The sequence below is a fragment of the Sebastes fasciatus genome, chromosome 1 (assembly GCF_043250625.1).
Source record: "Sebastes fasciatus isolate fSebFas1 chromosome 1, fSebFas1.pri, whole genome shotgun sequence".
NCBI lineage: Eukaryota > Metazoa > Chordata > Actinopteri > Perciformes > Sebastidae > Sebastes > Sebastes fasciatus.
Window position 1 is genome coordinate 12,012,706 of NC_133795.1, and position 17,748 is coordinate 12,030,453.

General features: G+C 42.1%; 1 protein-coding gene across 1 annotated transcript in view; it reads right to left on the reverse strand.

Moving 5' to 3' along the window:
* Positions 1 to 17,748, reverse strand: part of plxna1b (plexin A1b) — a 229,691-nt gene that overhangs the window by 152,586 nt on the left and 59,357 nt on the right. Inside the window, 1 exon segment of the mRNA XM_074629397.1 lies at positions 14,503 to 14,685. Coding sequence (XP_074485498.1) covers positions 14,503 to 14,685 — 183 coding nt within the window.

The window sequence follows — 17,748 nt, forward strand, 5'->3', positions numbered from 1 at the left end:
GGAGGGGGTGTAAAGTAGGTAGGTGAAGTATAACATGGGAGGAGAAGGAGAAAGACTGAGTTGGGAGAGAGAGTGGGTGGGGAGAGAGCGAGGGGGTGAGGGAGGGAAAGAAAGAAGATGCACAAACAAATGCTAGCCTTGGGAATAGATGCAATCAGCTCAGTCAGTCAGCTAATGACTAATTCCATGGAGAAAAGAGAGGAGCAGAAAGAGAGTAGCAATGGTGTGAGTAAATCAAAGGGAGGAAAACAGAGGGGCTGGGTGAAAGAGACGAGGACTGAAGGGGCGAACGAGAGACAGAAGAGAGATAGATGCATACATGACTAATTAAAGACTCCATCAGTTTGAAACATTTGAACCAAAGGAAAGGATGGATAAATATTTTACTATGAAGAGGAGACGATGAGCTCGCTCTGTCTCTCTGACTTAAGAGACTTCTGGATGGGGGGAGAGGAGACGGAGGAATGCAGGGGAAAATAGAAAAAGAAAAAGAGAGGCGGTGAAAAAAAAAAGAAATAACCCTCTACAAGAAAGTGAATAACACTCTGTGCCCAGTGAGCCTCCTCTTAAATGCCTAATTCTTCATTTTTAAGGGCTTAGCGGATGGAAATGGTGAAGCCACAAGGTCAGCTGCACCAATAATGGAGCCATTAGCTGTTTCTTTTGCTAGCTCCACTGCTAAAAACAAGAAGCTAAGCCGCTGCTGGAGCGAGTTGCTCCTCTTAATTAGGACTAAATGAAATCTCAACTCAATAATTAGAGTGGACTTGCCGCCCCTGCACACAAAGAACTAATAACAAACGAGCCAAAGAAACTGATGTGAGTTCACTTTAGCCCAACTGTTACGCTAAAAGATTAGCCAGAGGGTATTAGACCGGCATGGGGGGATTGGCTTTCCGCTTGGCTATCACCAACTCTTATGCTAACAGGATTAGCCACGGGGTCAGTGCAATATGGCTAGCGGTGGCCAGGACGGAGGCGAGCCGGATGCAGACAGGCAAGCTGGGGGCAAGTTAGCAAAACCAGCTAACATTGTGGAAAAAGCTTCAGGCTGAAGCGTCGTCCCTCTGGGGGACGCGGGGCGGGGGGGTAATTAGTTAGACGGCGGGAGACGGCCACCATGCTGTGTGAGGAGGATGAACACAGGGAGCTGTTGCATTTAGAGTTGTTTATTTGCGTGTATCTCAAGGGTGTTTGTGTGTGTGTGTGTGAGAAAGAGAGAGAGAGCGAACTCTATGCCCGGCTCCAGCACCGTGGCCATAAAATGCTCCCAGAGCACATGATAGCCCACAAACACAACAATAATTCCAGTAATCGCATTTTTCTGTTAACTAATAAAAACACTTGTATGCGGGGCGAACACAAATGTGTATTTGTTTCTATACGCAACAAACAAACGTTAATCATCTTAATGTCACTAAACCAGAGGAACTAATCAAAAACAATCTATTAAGAATCTATTAGCTTGGCAACGGGTAATCTGATAAGCCCGCTACAGTCGCTTCCCATAGGAGAGTGCGCATGTGTTTTCCAGTGCTGTCTGCATTCTTCACAGTAGATTAGCTAATTTGATAGTAACTCACATATTTACACTCATTTACACCCGTCATTTGGTATAATGAAGATGAAGAAGCTCCTCACATCCTGTTATTTACAGAGATTTAAAGGGAGCCATCGAAGTGCTGTGTCTTATGTTATATCTTATTATTATGTCCTACGTCTATGCAAGTGTAGTGCTGCGTCCCAACATCACATAAATGGTAAATGGATTGCAGTTATATAGCGCCTTTCTTGTCTTCTGACCACTCGAAGCGCTTTACACTACATGTCAACATTCACCCATTCTCACACATATTCATACACTGATGGAACAACCTTCGGGAGCAATTTAGGGTTGAGTATCTTGCTCAAGGACACTTTGACATATGGAGGAGATCGAACCGCCGACCTTCTGACCTGCTCTACCTCCGAGCCACAGCCGCATACTATGCACTGCATACCAAATATGTTTACTATCGTTCAACATACTTTTGTGTGAATAAACAGTAGTATGTATCTTTAGGACGCACTAAGCTTTAATTTATGTCGTCACTCCCTGAGAGCCTATTTGTAACCATGGTAACCTGTGCCAACCTCATGAGACCAAAACAACGATTTGTGAGAATCAAAGTCTGAACTAATATCTAAAATATATTATGACGTGAAATTGTATACTTACACTTCAATTTAAGCATTATTGCTGTTACAGAGCTGTCCGTCAATGTCTGTTATGAACGTCGTCATCACTGCTGCATTGCATTGTGGGATATTTATGCCGCCGTAGTGTCCAGCGTTTGCATACTGTGATATTTCACTGGAAATAGTATGGAATTTGCATACTATTGGTTTCATAAATCTTGCATACTGCTTTAGCGTACTAAACAGCATGTTAGTATGGAATATCAGACACAACCGAGCTCTCTGTAAACAGTTGCTCATTCCTGCCACTTTATGGCTGAAGGGTCATGCAGCTTCACAACCGTTTGAAGACAGTCCTTTCTAAGCCAAGGCGTATACTGTGAGCTGCTGGGCATAATTGCAAGGAAACGAGTGTGCGAGACGTTGTGTGTTCGTGTGCCCTCCTGTATGTCAAGATACAGCCACCGCGGGCCAAAGGTAATCTATGCCCGCTGTGCCACTCATGCCGAACCCTCTGGACACCGTGCCGCCGTCCAACGTGCCCCAGTGTGTGTCCAAGTTTGTATATACCTGCGTGAATGGGCTCATTTTGGCTTGTTAGGTTGAGATATGACATCCCTTATGGTGTCGGCATATGTGTGTGTGTGTATGTGTGTAAGTGAGTGTATGGGTGTGTCTCTTGCCAGAAGTGAGTGTGCCCGTGGAGGCTTGGCACAGTGCCATCCACCAGGTGTGCCGTTAGCTGCATCAGATGGTATGGACACTGATATGCCAGGACACTAAATCCTCTACTCACAACTTCCCTCTCTGCAGGCACAAATCATACTCCATGTCTACAAATTACACTTTCCTTTATTTAATCTAAAGGCCAATATAATACTATGATGAATACCAAAAAACATGTGGTCTTGGCTGATAAGAAATATACTTAAAGGTTCAGTGTGTAGGATGTGGTGGCATCCAGCGGTGAAGAACCAACTGAAACATCTCCCATGTGCCAAACGTGTAGGAGAACTAAGGTGGCTGACATGAAAATGCGAATGGCTCTCTCTAGAGCCGGTGTTCTGGGCTACTGTAGAAACATGGCGACCGGCTCTGTGAAGAGGACCCGCTCTTTATGTAGATATAAAAGGCTCATTCTTAGGTAATGGAAACTGAATTCACATTTATTTTCAGGTTATTATACACTAAAGAAAACATACTTATAATATTATTCCATTTCTGCCAATAGATCCCCCTAAATGTTACACACTATTCTTTTAAAGGGAACATATCATGCTCATTTCCAGGTATTTTGGGTTTCTACTAGAACACGTTTACATGCTTTAATGTTAAAAAAAACACATTATTTTTCTCATACTGTCTGTCTGAATATACCTGTATTCACCCTCTGTCTGAAACGCTCAGATTTACTGCCCGTCTCTTTAAGACCCCCTCCTGATAAAGCCCAGTCTGTTCTGATTGGCTTGTGAGATTAAATATGGTAAACCTTTGCAAAGGTAGTTCTCAAGCTGTGGGCGGTATAGTCTATTGAGCCCACATGTGACATAGGAAGGGGAGCCAAGTCTGAATGGTTTGTTGAATCACAAGTTTTCTGATCTAGGCAGCCCATAAAAAAACTGACTGGGTTGTCTTATTTCACAGTTTATGGGTTGGTAGGCACTCCAAAAACCCAAATTTATGTGCACAAGCACTGAAAAGAGTTTTTCATGATATGTCCCCTTTAAGGCATAAACCTTATATTTCTCAATGTAGCATTATACAACAAATGAGAATACATTTTACAGAAATACTAAAAAAGTAAAAAAGAATGTAACTTTTACACACACACATTATATATATATGGAAAGCAGGGATTCTTTGATGTTCTATCCTGAGATGTCTAATGGAGATGACCTAGAAACAGGCTGGCCTCGTCCTCACTTGGATCATGTGAGCATCCCGGCTCGCATCTAGACTCTTCTAATCTTCCCTTAAAAATGGATTCTAGCATGGTACATTTATTATTCATCTCCCTCGCTCTTTCTTTTCCTCCTGTCTCCCTTACCCCCCCGCCCCAACTTTCTTTCCCCCCCCTCTCCTCTACTCCTTACTTTGCCTCATTAACCTCTAGTAGTAGTGAATTAGGATGGGAACGCCGAGGTAGTGAATGAGCGCCGTGCGGTGCGGTCACACGCTGTTGGACCGGGCTGAAGTGCATTAGCGCCGAGATTATCAAGAGCTGAACTGTTCTCATCGATGGCATTAATAGCTAACATAGGAGCCCACTGTAACTTATCCGGTGCTTTAAAGTGATTCGCTTTGAACATATTGCACTGCACGGGTGAAATTACTGGGTAATAGTTGGCGCTGAGTTTGAGAGGAAGACGATTATTAAGATTTGCATTCGAGTACAATCAACTTGCGGGAATTTATAGTGTCCCTTAATGTCGTGTTTGGTAGTGAGGTAGGAAATGTGGATCATTATGAGGCTCTTGTAGGATAAAGGTGTGAAGTTAGAGACACCGGTTTAATGAGACTGCGTGGGTGGATTCTAGGAGATTGGACGGCATTAAAACTTTTAAGAAGACCCCTCATTATCGTATACCCTTGCAACCTTAAATGCTACAACCCATTTTCCAAGTAAGTATGTGTGTGTGTACGCCAGGTTGTATATGTACATTTACATGCAAACTCCTAACATATATGTACATTTCGCTATATGTACTCTGTGTGTAGGTGTGTGCGTTCTGCCCTTCTCTTTAATGAGAGAAAATGATTAGAGAAAAATAGCGATCACATCTCATCTCAACGCGTGCACACACACGCACACGCGCACACACACACAACGCTCAACTGTTATCAGGGAAAGGAATCTTCGATCACAGAAGGAGACAGACAGACAGTGCGGAAAGAGAATATGTGAGCAGCAGATGAAACGGAGAAGAAGAGAGAGAGAGAGAGAACAGAAAGCGGAGAGGCGACGTGAAGAAGCAATGGATGATTCATTTTACTAATTCATAACTGTAGTTTTACAGTGGCTATTTGAGTTACAATGAATGAGAGTTATGGATGCCTTTTAGACATTCTTAAAACTCATAATATCCAATAATATATGGCTGTTGCTCTCATGCTGATAAAAAGCATCCGAGGCCTGAAGTCACACATTCACAGGGACCCTTCATGCATCGAGCACGTCTTTCGCTGGGTTTCCACCAAGAAGTGCCAGGTAATTTTGGTCCTAGAACAACTTTTCAAGGAACCAAAAAGTTCCCTCAGCCCATTGCTGTCTGTGTTTCCATAGCAGTACTAAAGACCTGTGAAGATTTGGCAAATTAGTCCTCTGACGTGTGAAAAAGCAACATGACAAGGGACGAGGGCTGCAGCAGTAAACACACTCTGCAGCCTGCAGTTCGGTGTGCTCGCCTGTTTCATTTATAAAACATGTTGAAAAAAAAATTAAGCTGAGGTTTTGTCTCATTGTAACATTTATTGTTGTATTTACTGTAATGAATGAAATGCGGAGGAGTAAAATGAAACTGAGAGTGTCTGTCTCAACAGTAAATCACTTGTTGATGGTTATTTATTTGTGCTTTAGAACATAACCACCATGAAACAATCAGATAATAAAAAAATGTTTCTCTCATTCACAGCATCATTGCTGATCTCGCTCTCGCGATCGCTTTCTCTCTTTGTCTTTTCTAAAATGAGTCAGGACGCCGACAGCAAAACCTAATTTTACTTTTAATGTTATCAATATCAAACAAAGAAAAATGCACTCCTCTTCTTTTTATGAATGAAGTGGTACAGTTGAAGCAGCGGCGCTGTGTGTGTGCGTTTGACCAATCAGTGATGGTCATCCCTGCAAACCCCATCCCGAAAGTTCCTATACTTTCAGTAAGTTCTACCCCCCGACCAGGGCCTTTTTAGGGGGTAAAATGTCCTCAAAACTTAATTTAGACCCTGGTCGCTGCAGTCGAAATGCAACGAGTTCCTCAAAAGGTTCCTAGTTCCTGGGTAATGTTCCTACAGTCGAAACAGGGCTTTCGTGTCTTAAATACGTATGTCTGTGTGAAAACGTGTCCACATGTGCTTTGTTGAGTGTAGCAACACAAGAGGACACGCCAACAGATGGGACGAAGACTTGGGCTGGCAATGACGAGAGATAACCGATATCCACATGCTTCAGCAGGAAGTACACATATGGAAGACACACTCAATCTCAAACCTGACAAATATGCATAGTTTCCTGTACAGATCTACACACGGAGTCCACACCACATCATCCTCTGTACGGGAAACTAGTTGGCCGGCTACTAGTCCATCATTAAGTTGATTTCATGCTAGGTTGCGTGCTAAGAGAGGGTACTTGCGGCGAGAAAAAGAAAGATATACTGTATATGCTTGGCTTGTCACACTCACATTATGGCTTAACGGGGCTTTATGTAATCGGAAAATGCCATTTAGAAGCCGCGCTGTCAGGAGAGAGAGGCAGAATATGACACATTTTGCTTCTAATTTGGGAACGTCCCGAGAAGATTGGATGACTGATGGCGCTCTGGGAAGGAGCTAAATTAAGTGGAAGAACTCTGCGTTAAATGCAAAGTGTGAATTATCTGTTTTGTCTTGAACGCCCGGTCGTAACTTCTATACCCTCCGCCGTATCTGATCCCTTTCATCATCCTCTACATCTCCATTTCCCCCCGTCTCTTTCTCATCCGTTCTGCGTTTGTGTGTGTGACCGCATGCAGTTGTGTGAACTAATGACCGAGGGCTACCAAGCGCCTGCACAAAGCCGGCGTCTGTGCTGCTGCCCGGGCCATGCAACTCGTGGCGCGGCTGCCTCAGCCAAATGATGACACAAACACCCCCCACCCCATACACACATACACACACACACACGCACAGCAACAAAGTCACTATATCATATTTTCCGATTAGGATTTTCAGTTCAGTCGTATCGAGCAGGAAGATAACACACATACCAAGAGGGAGAGACAGAGTTAACACACACAAACGCGTTTCTTCCCTCCTCCCTGACTACATCTACTAGTCAAATATTATCGGTGTGTTTCCACAGTGTGTTTATTTGTTCCTTTTTTGGGTGGAGGTCCTGTCTGTAAAGGCTGGGAGGTGGACACACACATTTAAATGCAAACCACAAGCACTCACACAACCACACACACACAGGGGGGAGTTTGACAGGGCAGCATTATGCACCCGTAGAATAACAATCATCAGTCAATTAGGCCATGACATGTCTCTTGATGGTGACACCGGCAGTCCCAGTGGAATACATCAGTGACTCCACACAGCAATATACACATACAAACGACAAACTGTCACTTGTTATTAACCCCCAGAACGCCTGGTGACCAGAGTGGCTACTATAAAAACACAGTGGATGTAAAAGATGACAGCAAAAACATGAAGAAGCAATCTTTTTAAAGCAGTGTATACTGATGGTTATTACACCTTAAATTAGGCATCAGACAATAGACGCCACTGTTTTCACAATATTCATACTAAATATTACCAATAGTGTTAGCATTTGAATTAATTTCTCTAGTGCTAAATCAATTTATTGCAGTGTCAGCGTTAACCAGCGATCATTTACTTTCTAGACAAAAGTTTTACTTTTCTTTTTAAAAAAATCAAGTTTTAATGCCAGAAAGCAGGTGTGTTCACTGTTAGTATGCAGTTATTGTGTTTCAGAGTAAAACTTTAACAAAACTAATCACAGCTTTGATGGTCAACAAGCTGCAGCAAGTATTTAATCATACTTGTTATATTTTATGGAGGTTAGATAACAATAATAATAATAATAATAATAATAAATTCAACTTATATAGCGCTTTTAGAGAACTCAAAGACGCTTTACGTTATCGGGGGAAACGTTGATGTTGTTTGTTGGACTTTTTCACCCTTTCCTCTGCATATTGATTAAACTTAATATGATCATTTTTCTCATGCCTAATTGTAATGTTGGTTGTCACCAGCTTTTGATCAAATTCAACTTGCGACCAAACTCAAAGAATCTGATGTCAAGAGTCCATTGTTCAAAAAAACAATTGTGTCTTATGCCTTGTTTCCACATAGCTCTGTGTACGTATGCGAGTCAACCGAAAGTTCATTCATTCCAATGGAAAGATCCGTGATCGACGATGTCTTTGTTAAACTCCTCCTTTAATTTTTTCGGTCCGTTATTTCCCTCAAGTACATTGAAAAAATTTAACTTACGTGGCAGTTTACGGATAGACCGTATGCATTGTGTGCCACAAAAGAATTAGCACGTTATGCTAGCATCCTGTGGAAGTAGCAAATTAATAAACTGATTGATGAATGTAATACAGCTCTATTTATAATTGTTTTTCTAAGTGAAAAGTTTTGTGGCAGTTTTGTGAACTATTTTGTTAAAAGACGTATGAACCATCTATGTTACGCAGCTTGCACGCTACCAATGTTAGCGAAATATGCCATCAAACTCGTAGCTAGTAACTCGTAGATATAAAAACACTGTTTTATATCCATGTAGTAACTTCTCTTCCATATCTGTGTTGGTGTTTCTATACTATACAGATTTAAACAGAACTCTGTGGAAACAAAGCGTTTAAGAGGCCTACTGCACGTGGCAGCTATTACATATCAAATCCCATCGATCACTTGATGTTTAGATTGTAGCTGCTTGGTTGATGCCGTCATCCTCTCGTGTTTTAAGATGACAGATCTGATAGGGGTTCATGTTCTTGCTCAAGGACACCTCATCAGAACCAATGCTAATTAGTTTACGGAAACACTTTGGCTGGTGCAGAGGTCAATAATGTTATCTTGTGGTTGTGAGACGTTCACACTCTGCTGCCCTCAGCTTAAAGAAAGGACTTTTATACTGCACTGATGGACTTCTTTTTAATTCATACTAAAACAATGGTTTTACTTTCCCAGTTTGGTTTTTTGTTCCAGTAGCCATGAACAGACTGGTCCTGCTGTTTTTAGAAGTCTTTAGTTTGCTTCATTGATGCCCCGATCAGATGAACGGCAGCAACTTCCCACCGGAGCCCACCTGAGCCTGGCGCGGCCACAATGGGCACGCAGCGGGGCACTGGACGCTCCTACCACCTGGCACAGCGGCCACATAAACACAGCAGATGGTTCGAGTCGGCCCCCCAACGGAGGGCGCAGCTGAGGAATCCTAACGTGTAGTTTGTGTGTAAATGTGTGTGCAGTTTTAAAAAAACAAGCACTTACAATAGGTATTGGATTATCGACTTGGATCCTCTCTTTTGTCTGGTGTCCTCAGACCACCTATTGAGTTATCATGGTGAATGCCCTTTCATTGTCAATGCTCAACAGCGCCTTAAAGAGCAGAAGTGGCTGAGAGAATCAAGCCGCGTTTCACTTGAATGTCCATCTGCCGACTGCTTTACAACACAGACAGAGGCGGCTTAGCTACGGTGTTCCTTTAAACGGAAAGACTTAAAAAGCAGAGAGTGAGGTATGATACAGTATGTAAAAGCTGGCGTGCTAACAGATGAACACGCGGTGACCAATGACAGGCCGAGCCAAGAAGACAGAAATAATGAAACAGTCAAAGGGAATGGAGGCTTTTAATCCTAAATATTAAGTGCAGCGGATGATGGCCAGACCGCCGCTGTGTCCTTGACCGCAGCGGTATCCGGATGACCGCTGGAATTAGTTAATCACACCGGTGGACGTCACCTCTCTTCATCACTTCCTTCTCTCCTCCGCCTCCTCTTTCTATCTTCTCCATCTTTATATCTCCCTTCCTCTCGCTGTATCTCTCCTATCTTTGCCCCATCAAACCAGGACTCATTAGTGAGAGCTTCCCCTGTGTGTGTGTGTGTGTGTGTGTGTGTGTGTGTGTGTGTGTGTGTGTGTGTGTGTGTGTGTGTGTGTGTGTGTGTGTGTGAGTGTGTGCGTGGCCAACAGAGCACAGAGGGACTTCATTAGTGCATTAAACGTGTTGTTTGTGCCACCGTCTTGTTGCTCTGGACAACCTTGAGCATTAGAGCTGGTTAAAAATAGACTCTATGTGGAGATAACGCAACATATCAAAGCACTTTGGGTCCAGCCAAATGAAGAGATGCTTCAGGTAAAATTATGTTACTTAAAGGAGGCTTGCCGCCGTAGTCTGTGTTACCGGTGTTACACTGTGTTCGGGCATATACACAGATTACATTACTCGCCCACCGTCGTTTTGCTTTTCTTTCATAGAAATAAAACCCATTTAGTTATCAATACATAGTCGGACGACGGACGCTACAATCTGAAACTGAAATTGTCTTCTCCGTATGAAGTCTCAGAGTAGCAGGAGTCAGATTTCACACACATGGATTCGGTGTCAAAGCGAAATGCAAAAGCGCCTTATTGGAAATATTTCAGATTTAAACCCAGTGCTATAAGGGAATAGAGCTGGGAGATATGGAGAAAATATCATATTATTATTATTATTATTATTATTATTATAATATTGTGACGATGTTTTAAGGTTGACCATTGGTGCTTTCACAAAATATATAAATAATGAGATTTTTGATATATAATCATCAGTAATGTGGATATAATGACTAAGTGGATGAAGGCAAACAATAGAACAGCTAGAACAGTCTGGTAAGTTCAGAAAAATACATCCCTTTACTGCTGCCTTTAAAACCAGGAACCAAGACAACAGTTATGCCATATTACGAATTACGATATCCAAAATCTAAGACGATATCTAGTCCCATATCACAATATCAATATATTGTCAATATATTGCCCAGCTCTATAAGGAAACCTTAATGTTAATGAGGCAATCGCCGTGCGGAGGACGGAGCGGTCACAGCGGCTCCAGGTGAAAACCTCGAGGCCAGACACACAGCCATCCAACGTTAAAGATCAAAGTAAGCGCTCTACATATAGAGCGTCATCTTTTCTTGTAAAATCTAAAAGCACAAAACATCTTCCAGGACACTAATGAAGAAAAGATCCATTTGGCTCACACTTATCTATATAGCCATGATGATAAAAGTTTTACCTTCAAGCAAAAAGCTTTGATTTTGTTTAAATTCTGTCCATCCTTCCTCTCTCTTATTCTCAAAGTTAGACAGAAAAACCCACTAGAAAGCTGCCTCCTTTTAGCACAGTCATCCATCGTACCAATATTCTCCCTGTTTCTACCACCTCTCTTCCCTCCGCACTCCGCGCGGCTATATAAACAGCATTCAATGCTAGTGCTCTCCAGAGGAAGGTGTAAGAACGGGAACGCTCTCCATCACGGCATCATGGTCTGCATGCACTCCCACAAAACTGTCAAAAGCTACAAAAAGAACACACTCATGTAGAAACACATCCCGATACTCTACTGATAAGATAATAAGCACACATATGAAATCACTTACAGAAACAATGACGCAGACGCTTAGAGAGGAAGAATCTAAGTTATCACACGCTACTAATTCAGTTGATCTTTTATCATCATCTGTCTCTTTATTACTCTGCCTTTTTTTTCTCTTTCTCCCTTACTGTCAAATTTTTCTGGCAGAGCTGTGGGTCTCTGTGTGTGAATGTGTGTGCGTGCGCTCGGATGTCAGGTTTTAGATATTGTTCCTTCTATGCAAATTGAATATTTTCCAAGACCAGATTTCTTGTTTTTTTCGGGTTTTCTGTCTGAAACAGAAGGAAGCCAAAAGAACTGCGGGCTCTTTGGCTCTGTTGTCACACACACACACACAGACACACACACACCAAACACATAAAAGCAACATACCTCAACAACCTGCTATAGCACTGCTTTCCAAGGTGATGTTACACACACACACACACACCTCGACCAGAGTGCACAACAGCACAGAAGAAAAGACATGTGACGACAGCTAAATAAATAAAGGCACTACTGCCAAGCTAAGTGAATGGGTGTCACTTTGACAAATGCACAGCCCTGAATCTTAGTCAACACTGTATTGTTTGTTGTCTCCCTCATAAACACAAACACACACATACACACACAAATCCATGCCATCACAAGCGTACACATTATTATGCGTACTGTGAGTGACAAACACACAAACGCAGCGTGCATACACAAACGCGCATTAAAAGCACACAAACACATGGGCTGATTATACATTCATAATATTGAATGGATGACAGGTCTTGAGCAGTGCGGCGGGAAACGGGGTGAATTCTAATGAGCTACCATTTACCCCGAAGAGCTCCGTCGTCGTCGTCGTCCATAGACTGGATACACACACACACACGCAAAGACATGACACATGGTAACGAATACCCGGGCTGCACACAAGCATGTTACACAGATAGAATGGTAATTATGGCACATTGTAGGAGTGAACATCTTACATACAATCGCCATGTCAACCAAGAATACATTCAACCCAGTTGTTACATTAAAGGGGACATATCACACACATTTCCAGGTTCATACTTGTATTTTGGGTTTCTACTAGAACATGTTTAGATGCTTTAATGTTTAAATAACACATTATTTTTCTCATACTGTCTGTTTGAATATACCTGTATTCACCCTCTGTCTGAAACGCTCCGTTTTAGCGCCTGTCTCTTTAAGACCGCCAAGTCTGCTCTGATTGGCTTGCGGGAAAAATATGGCGCATCTTTGCAAATGTAGTTCTCCAGCTGTGGGTGATATATTGTCATAGGAAGGGGAGCCAAATCTGAATGGCTTGTTGAATCACATGTTTTCTAGGGCTGCCCCCTCTTAGTCGATTAGTCGACAAATCTTTAGTCTTGTTCCGAGTCAACTAAGATTTATTTAGTCGATTAGTCGTTTTTTTTCCTGCTTTTTCATGCTGAATGACTTATTTCCAAGAAACGTATGAGCACATCTCTGGTAAACACAAGATTTAAAGTGGTGCTTTTGTGTGATTCTTTGTGGAGAAACTCAGTTTAACAGATCTGTTGATTAAATCAACTTATCAATTAGTCATATGAGCGTCAGTCGACTAATAATTTCTTTGGTCGAGGACAGCCCTAATGTTTTCTGATCTCTGCAGCCCACAAAAAAACTGACTGGTTTGTCTTATTTCACAGTTTGTGGGTTGTAGTGTTGTCATTAATATCAAAGTATCAATACATATCAATATTGAATATTTGAAATAGTTTTAATGCTCATTTTCCACAGAGTTGATACACAGTTAGCAGCTGTGTTTTCTGCTCTCACAGAGTGCTGAAACACACATTCAGTCATTAATCTTTTAATACAAAAATAAAAAATGTTATGCACTCAACATTATGTCACTGTTTCCCTGTGGAATCGAATATCAATATTTTTCAAGGTGTTGTATCAAAGTTCGAAATTCCAGTATCATGACTACACTAGTGGGTTGGTAGGCACTCTAGATACCAAAATGTATCTGCACAGTATGTGCACAAGCAATGAAAAAGTGAGTTTTTTCATAATATGTCCCCTTTAATGTAAACTTTCATCCAAGAGCTTTGTCAGTCCTCCACAAAAGGGTACAACAGCTGCATCCGTGTGGTCAAAATATGTATCTGATGTCAACACAAACCACAAGTGTGGAAGTTAAACTAAAAAAGACAAAAAGCAATCAATAAGAAATTCACTCCTAAGTTGCTCTTCCGAAGAAAAGTTGCACTGAAAGTCAAACTCTAACAGAAACACAGAAGAAAGTTAAAAAGTCCATCCATCCATCCCTCTGTCCTACCCTGAATTAATCCACACCACACAGCTGACCAGAACAGAAAAGCCATTCACCAGTCATAGCTGTTGGATTGATTGAAGGCGAGCTCTTAAAATTAGAGGCGAGGCGGTACGTGGCGTAGGGATACAGCAGTAACATTTTATGTGTGACGTGACTAACATGACAATCGATGAGGGGAGTAGCCGCAGACTCGCTTTAAATTGCTTGTTAAACGAACAGGTTTTAAAGAGGCACTTGAATGTCCTGTTGGAAATGGCCACTAGTGAGAAAAATGGAGTTGACTGCGTTTAATCTTAGTGTAAAAAGTGCCTGCAAAGTGCTTTGTGTAAATGCACGACGATTAAGCTGCAAGCATACAGTTCATTAAGTGAACAATAACCATCACTGGCTGAAAAGCTATTCAGCATTCAAAACAGAAAAAAAATGATCCCTAAATGAGTTGCATCCCTCTCTCTAAATGTCCTTGAAATGACAAGCACCAAAAAGCTTCTAACGCTAGAGAAGTTTTCTCTACACTTTAGAATTGACAGGCAATTTCCCTTCAACTACAGCGCTCAAAATCAGACAAATCAAAAAAACAACCAACAAGGCATTCGATTCGAGGAAAAACCTCATATATGGAAGCCAAAATGAAAAAAATCATTCCTACCTTCTTCAGTTTGCCATTCCGTGTGCCGACAAAAGCCACAGTGTTGCCGCGGTAGTCGTACGCCGCCACCGAGGTCATGCCGTCATCTTTGTCGATGAAGAGGGGCATGCCCTCGATGGTGCTGGTTCCCCCCAGAGGCTGGTTGAAGTCCTGGCCGCAGAAGTTATCGTCTATCTGCAGCGGCTGGAGGAAGGAAGGAAGGACAGGCAAACAATCAGACGAGAAGCTTGACAGAAGTAATGTTTTCTTTCAAAATATTCAATTCTGATTCTGAGGATGTCATTTTATAGTACTCATTTTATACCTTATATACTATATGTAAGCAGTGAAAAACGCCTTTCTATTGTTGGGTGTGTCAATGAGGTTTGATGTGTAAATTAATATTAAAAAATACCGCAAAGTCTATCCCTGGTCATCCCCCAGAAAAATATGAGTTTCAGAGACTTTGTTTCCTGCATTCTGGGGACTTTTAAAAAAACAAAATAATAAGTACACTGCCACAGCATTTTTTAGTAAATTGGCCTACTTTTAATTTTACTTTTAATTCTCAGGAAATAAAACAGAATAATTCGCCCCGCTGGCGTGAACTTGTGTGAATCTCTGGTATAAACTGGGCTAATATTCTCAAGTTTTCATTCATTCATTCATTTCCTTGCCCCTGCTTGAGTATTTCTTTCTCTTAGTACTCTCCATTTCCTTTTCTCACTCATTGAAGGCTTTTTCAGACACAACCTGAGAATGGCACCACTGCGCTCTGAAACCCGTTATTTCCAATAACCACGCCGCGCCACGAGGGCTTTACTGTGATGTTGTGATGTGTGACGAGCGCGGCTCAAACCGCGCTGTGGTTGTCACGAGCAGCTCTCCTTCGCCAGGAAAAGAAATTTGGTGTAGCTCAGTTGCCGTCCGGGTGGAAACAGTAGGGGTTATACACGCTGTACAGTGCCAGAAACAGGTGGAGATAACGAAAAAAGGGGGAAAAAGGTGTGAAAAATTTGCATAAATCGGGAGAAAAACATTAAAAACGGGAGTCTTCCGGGAAAATTGTGAGGGTTGTATGGTCTATTTTATATTGTGGACTCTTTTTCTATTTCAGTAGGTCCACATCGTCACAGAGTACACTCTAATTAATGTCCTATATTGTATTTTGAAGCCTTATTTTTTTGTTATACAGTTCAAAGTATAGAGAGCAGAAGGAGCAGGGAATGAAACAACAAATGACCGGATCCCAAGACATCAAGCGCCTTAGCGCAGTTATTTCCCCTCTAATAAAAAATCTTGAAAGCGGTCCACTTGTTACTTGTTTCCATATCCCAGCGGGAGTACAGACGGGGCTATAGGTGCGTCATCATCTAACTTCAACGCTTTTACTTGATTATCCTTCAGCCTATTCAAACACGGGCCATTCATAAACACTCTTCTTTCTCCCCAAACAGCATCCCACCGTGCAAAACCTTCAGCATATTGTATGGTGTTCGGTCACGGCGGTGACACGGCAGTAATGCTGGTGAGCATGTGACAATATCTGGAGCATTCCCGTGTCACGAGGGGCCCATCGCCCCGGGCAATCCGCTGACCCATATGATGCCTTAACCAGTCACCACACACACACACAGAGCATAATCAGTTGCCTATGAAGTAGGGTTAAAGTGCCACAGACAATGAATGGTTTGTTAAACTAACATATTTTGCACGGACAGAAATTGGCAATTATTTTGATAAGTCACACACACACATGCCGAATATGAACTTTTTCCAGCTTCTCAAATGTGAGAATTTACCATTTTTCTCCGTTTTATATGACTGTAAATGTATCATCTTTGGGTTTTTCCACAAAATGAACAATTTAAAAGACATCGAATGGGGCTCTGAAAATTTGTGATGAACATTTTTGACAATTTACCAACTAATTAAAAGTAATCATCACAATAATAGATAATGAAAGTAATAATAAAACTTTGTGTGTTAATAAAAAAAAAAAAGTACTTTTTAGATGCTCATTTGGCGATGCTGTTTTTGACGGAGATCGAACGTGTGTGAGTGCAGATGAGTGTTAGTCAGACGCGAGGCTGCTGACTGACTGCTAAAGTGTGGAACTGAATGGGTGTCAGACAGTGTGTCAACCAACAGACACACACACACACACACACACACACACACACACACACTTGGGGAGTGTGTAAATGGCGGTGTAATCCACAGTCTTATCACTACATCATCTGATTGATCCACACAGGAGAAAAGATAACACCTCCCCCTCCCTCCCTCCCTCCCTCACACTCTCTCTCCCTCCCGATCTGCCTAAATTGCCAGCAGCTCAGCACATGTCAATAACCCGTTATTCTGCCTTTTTCTACTTTCCTACTCTTTTTCTCCATCTCCTTCCAGCTGATACAGTAACTGAACAAACATCAATATCCCCTCCCCTGTCCCTTTTCTGCCTCCTTCCATCCATCCCTTCTCGCCTAATCGCTCCACATCACCCTCTTCATCCATCCCTCCTCTGCAAGACTCCCTCTGCCACCACCTCTCACTAGCCGTGTTTCCATTCACATGTTTTATTCGCATTTTTGAAGTATCGCGTTAGAAAAGCTGCATGGAAAGAGCAAAATTCGATAAGACTCCCTTCAACTGGGGAAAAAAGTTTTTACGCTCGCTTGGGGTGTTTTTTTTTTCTCTATCAAAAAACAGTTGATGTGCTGAATGGGTTATGGAAACGCCTTTGCCAAATAAATTCTGATGTAGCGAACATTTTACACACATGACTGATTTTGTTTCCGGTTCTCTACTTCTACTTCTTTTACTCTGTTTACTGGGAGATTACAGCCATGCGTCGCCTATAGCGTCACCTTCAGAGTTTATTCGCTCAAAACCAGTTGATGTAAACGCCTAATTTGCATTTCTTTTTATATGAAATTTCAAAAGTTTACTTGACAACTGAATGGAAACACGGCTACGCAGTCACTACTCTTCCTTCCTCTTTGGACCTGCGTTATGTTGTCCAAAGGGTGTAGAGGCCTGTGTGTGTGCAGGGTGGTAGGGCTATCAACTGGAGTCAACAAAGAGCTTGCTCTCTTTTGCTCTGCTTTTCTTCCTTTGCACAGTGATGTCACATGGTAAAGCCAAAGGAAAAGCATTTTAATTGAAGCCTCTCTATGTGTTTGTGCGTGTGTGTGTGTGCGTGCGCGTTTAAGAAAGTAAGAGACAGGAACACACACATCCATTACCTGAAACAAGTTTCTTTTG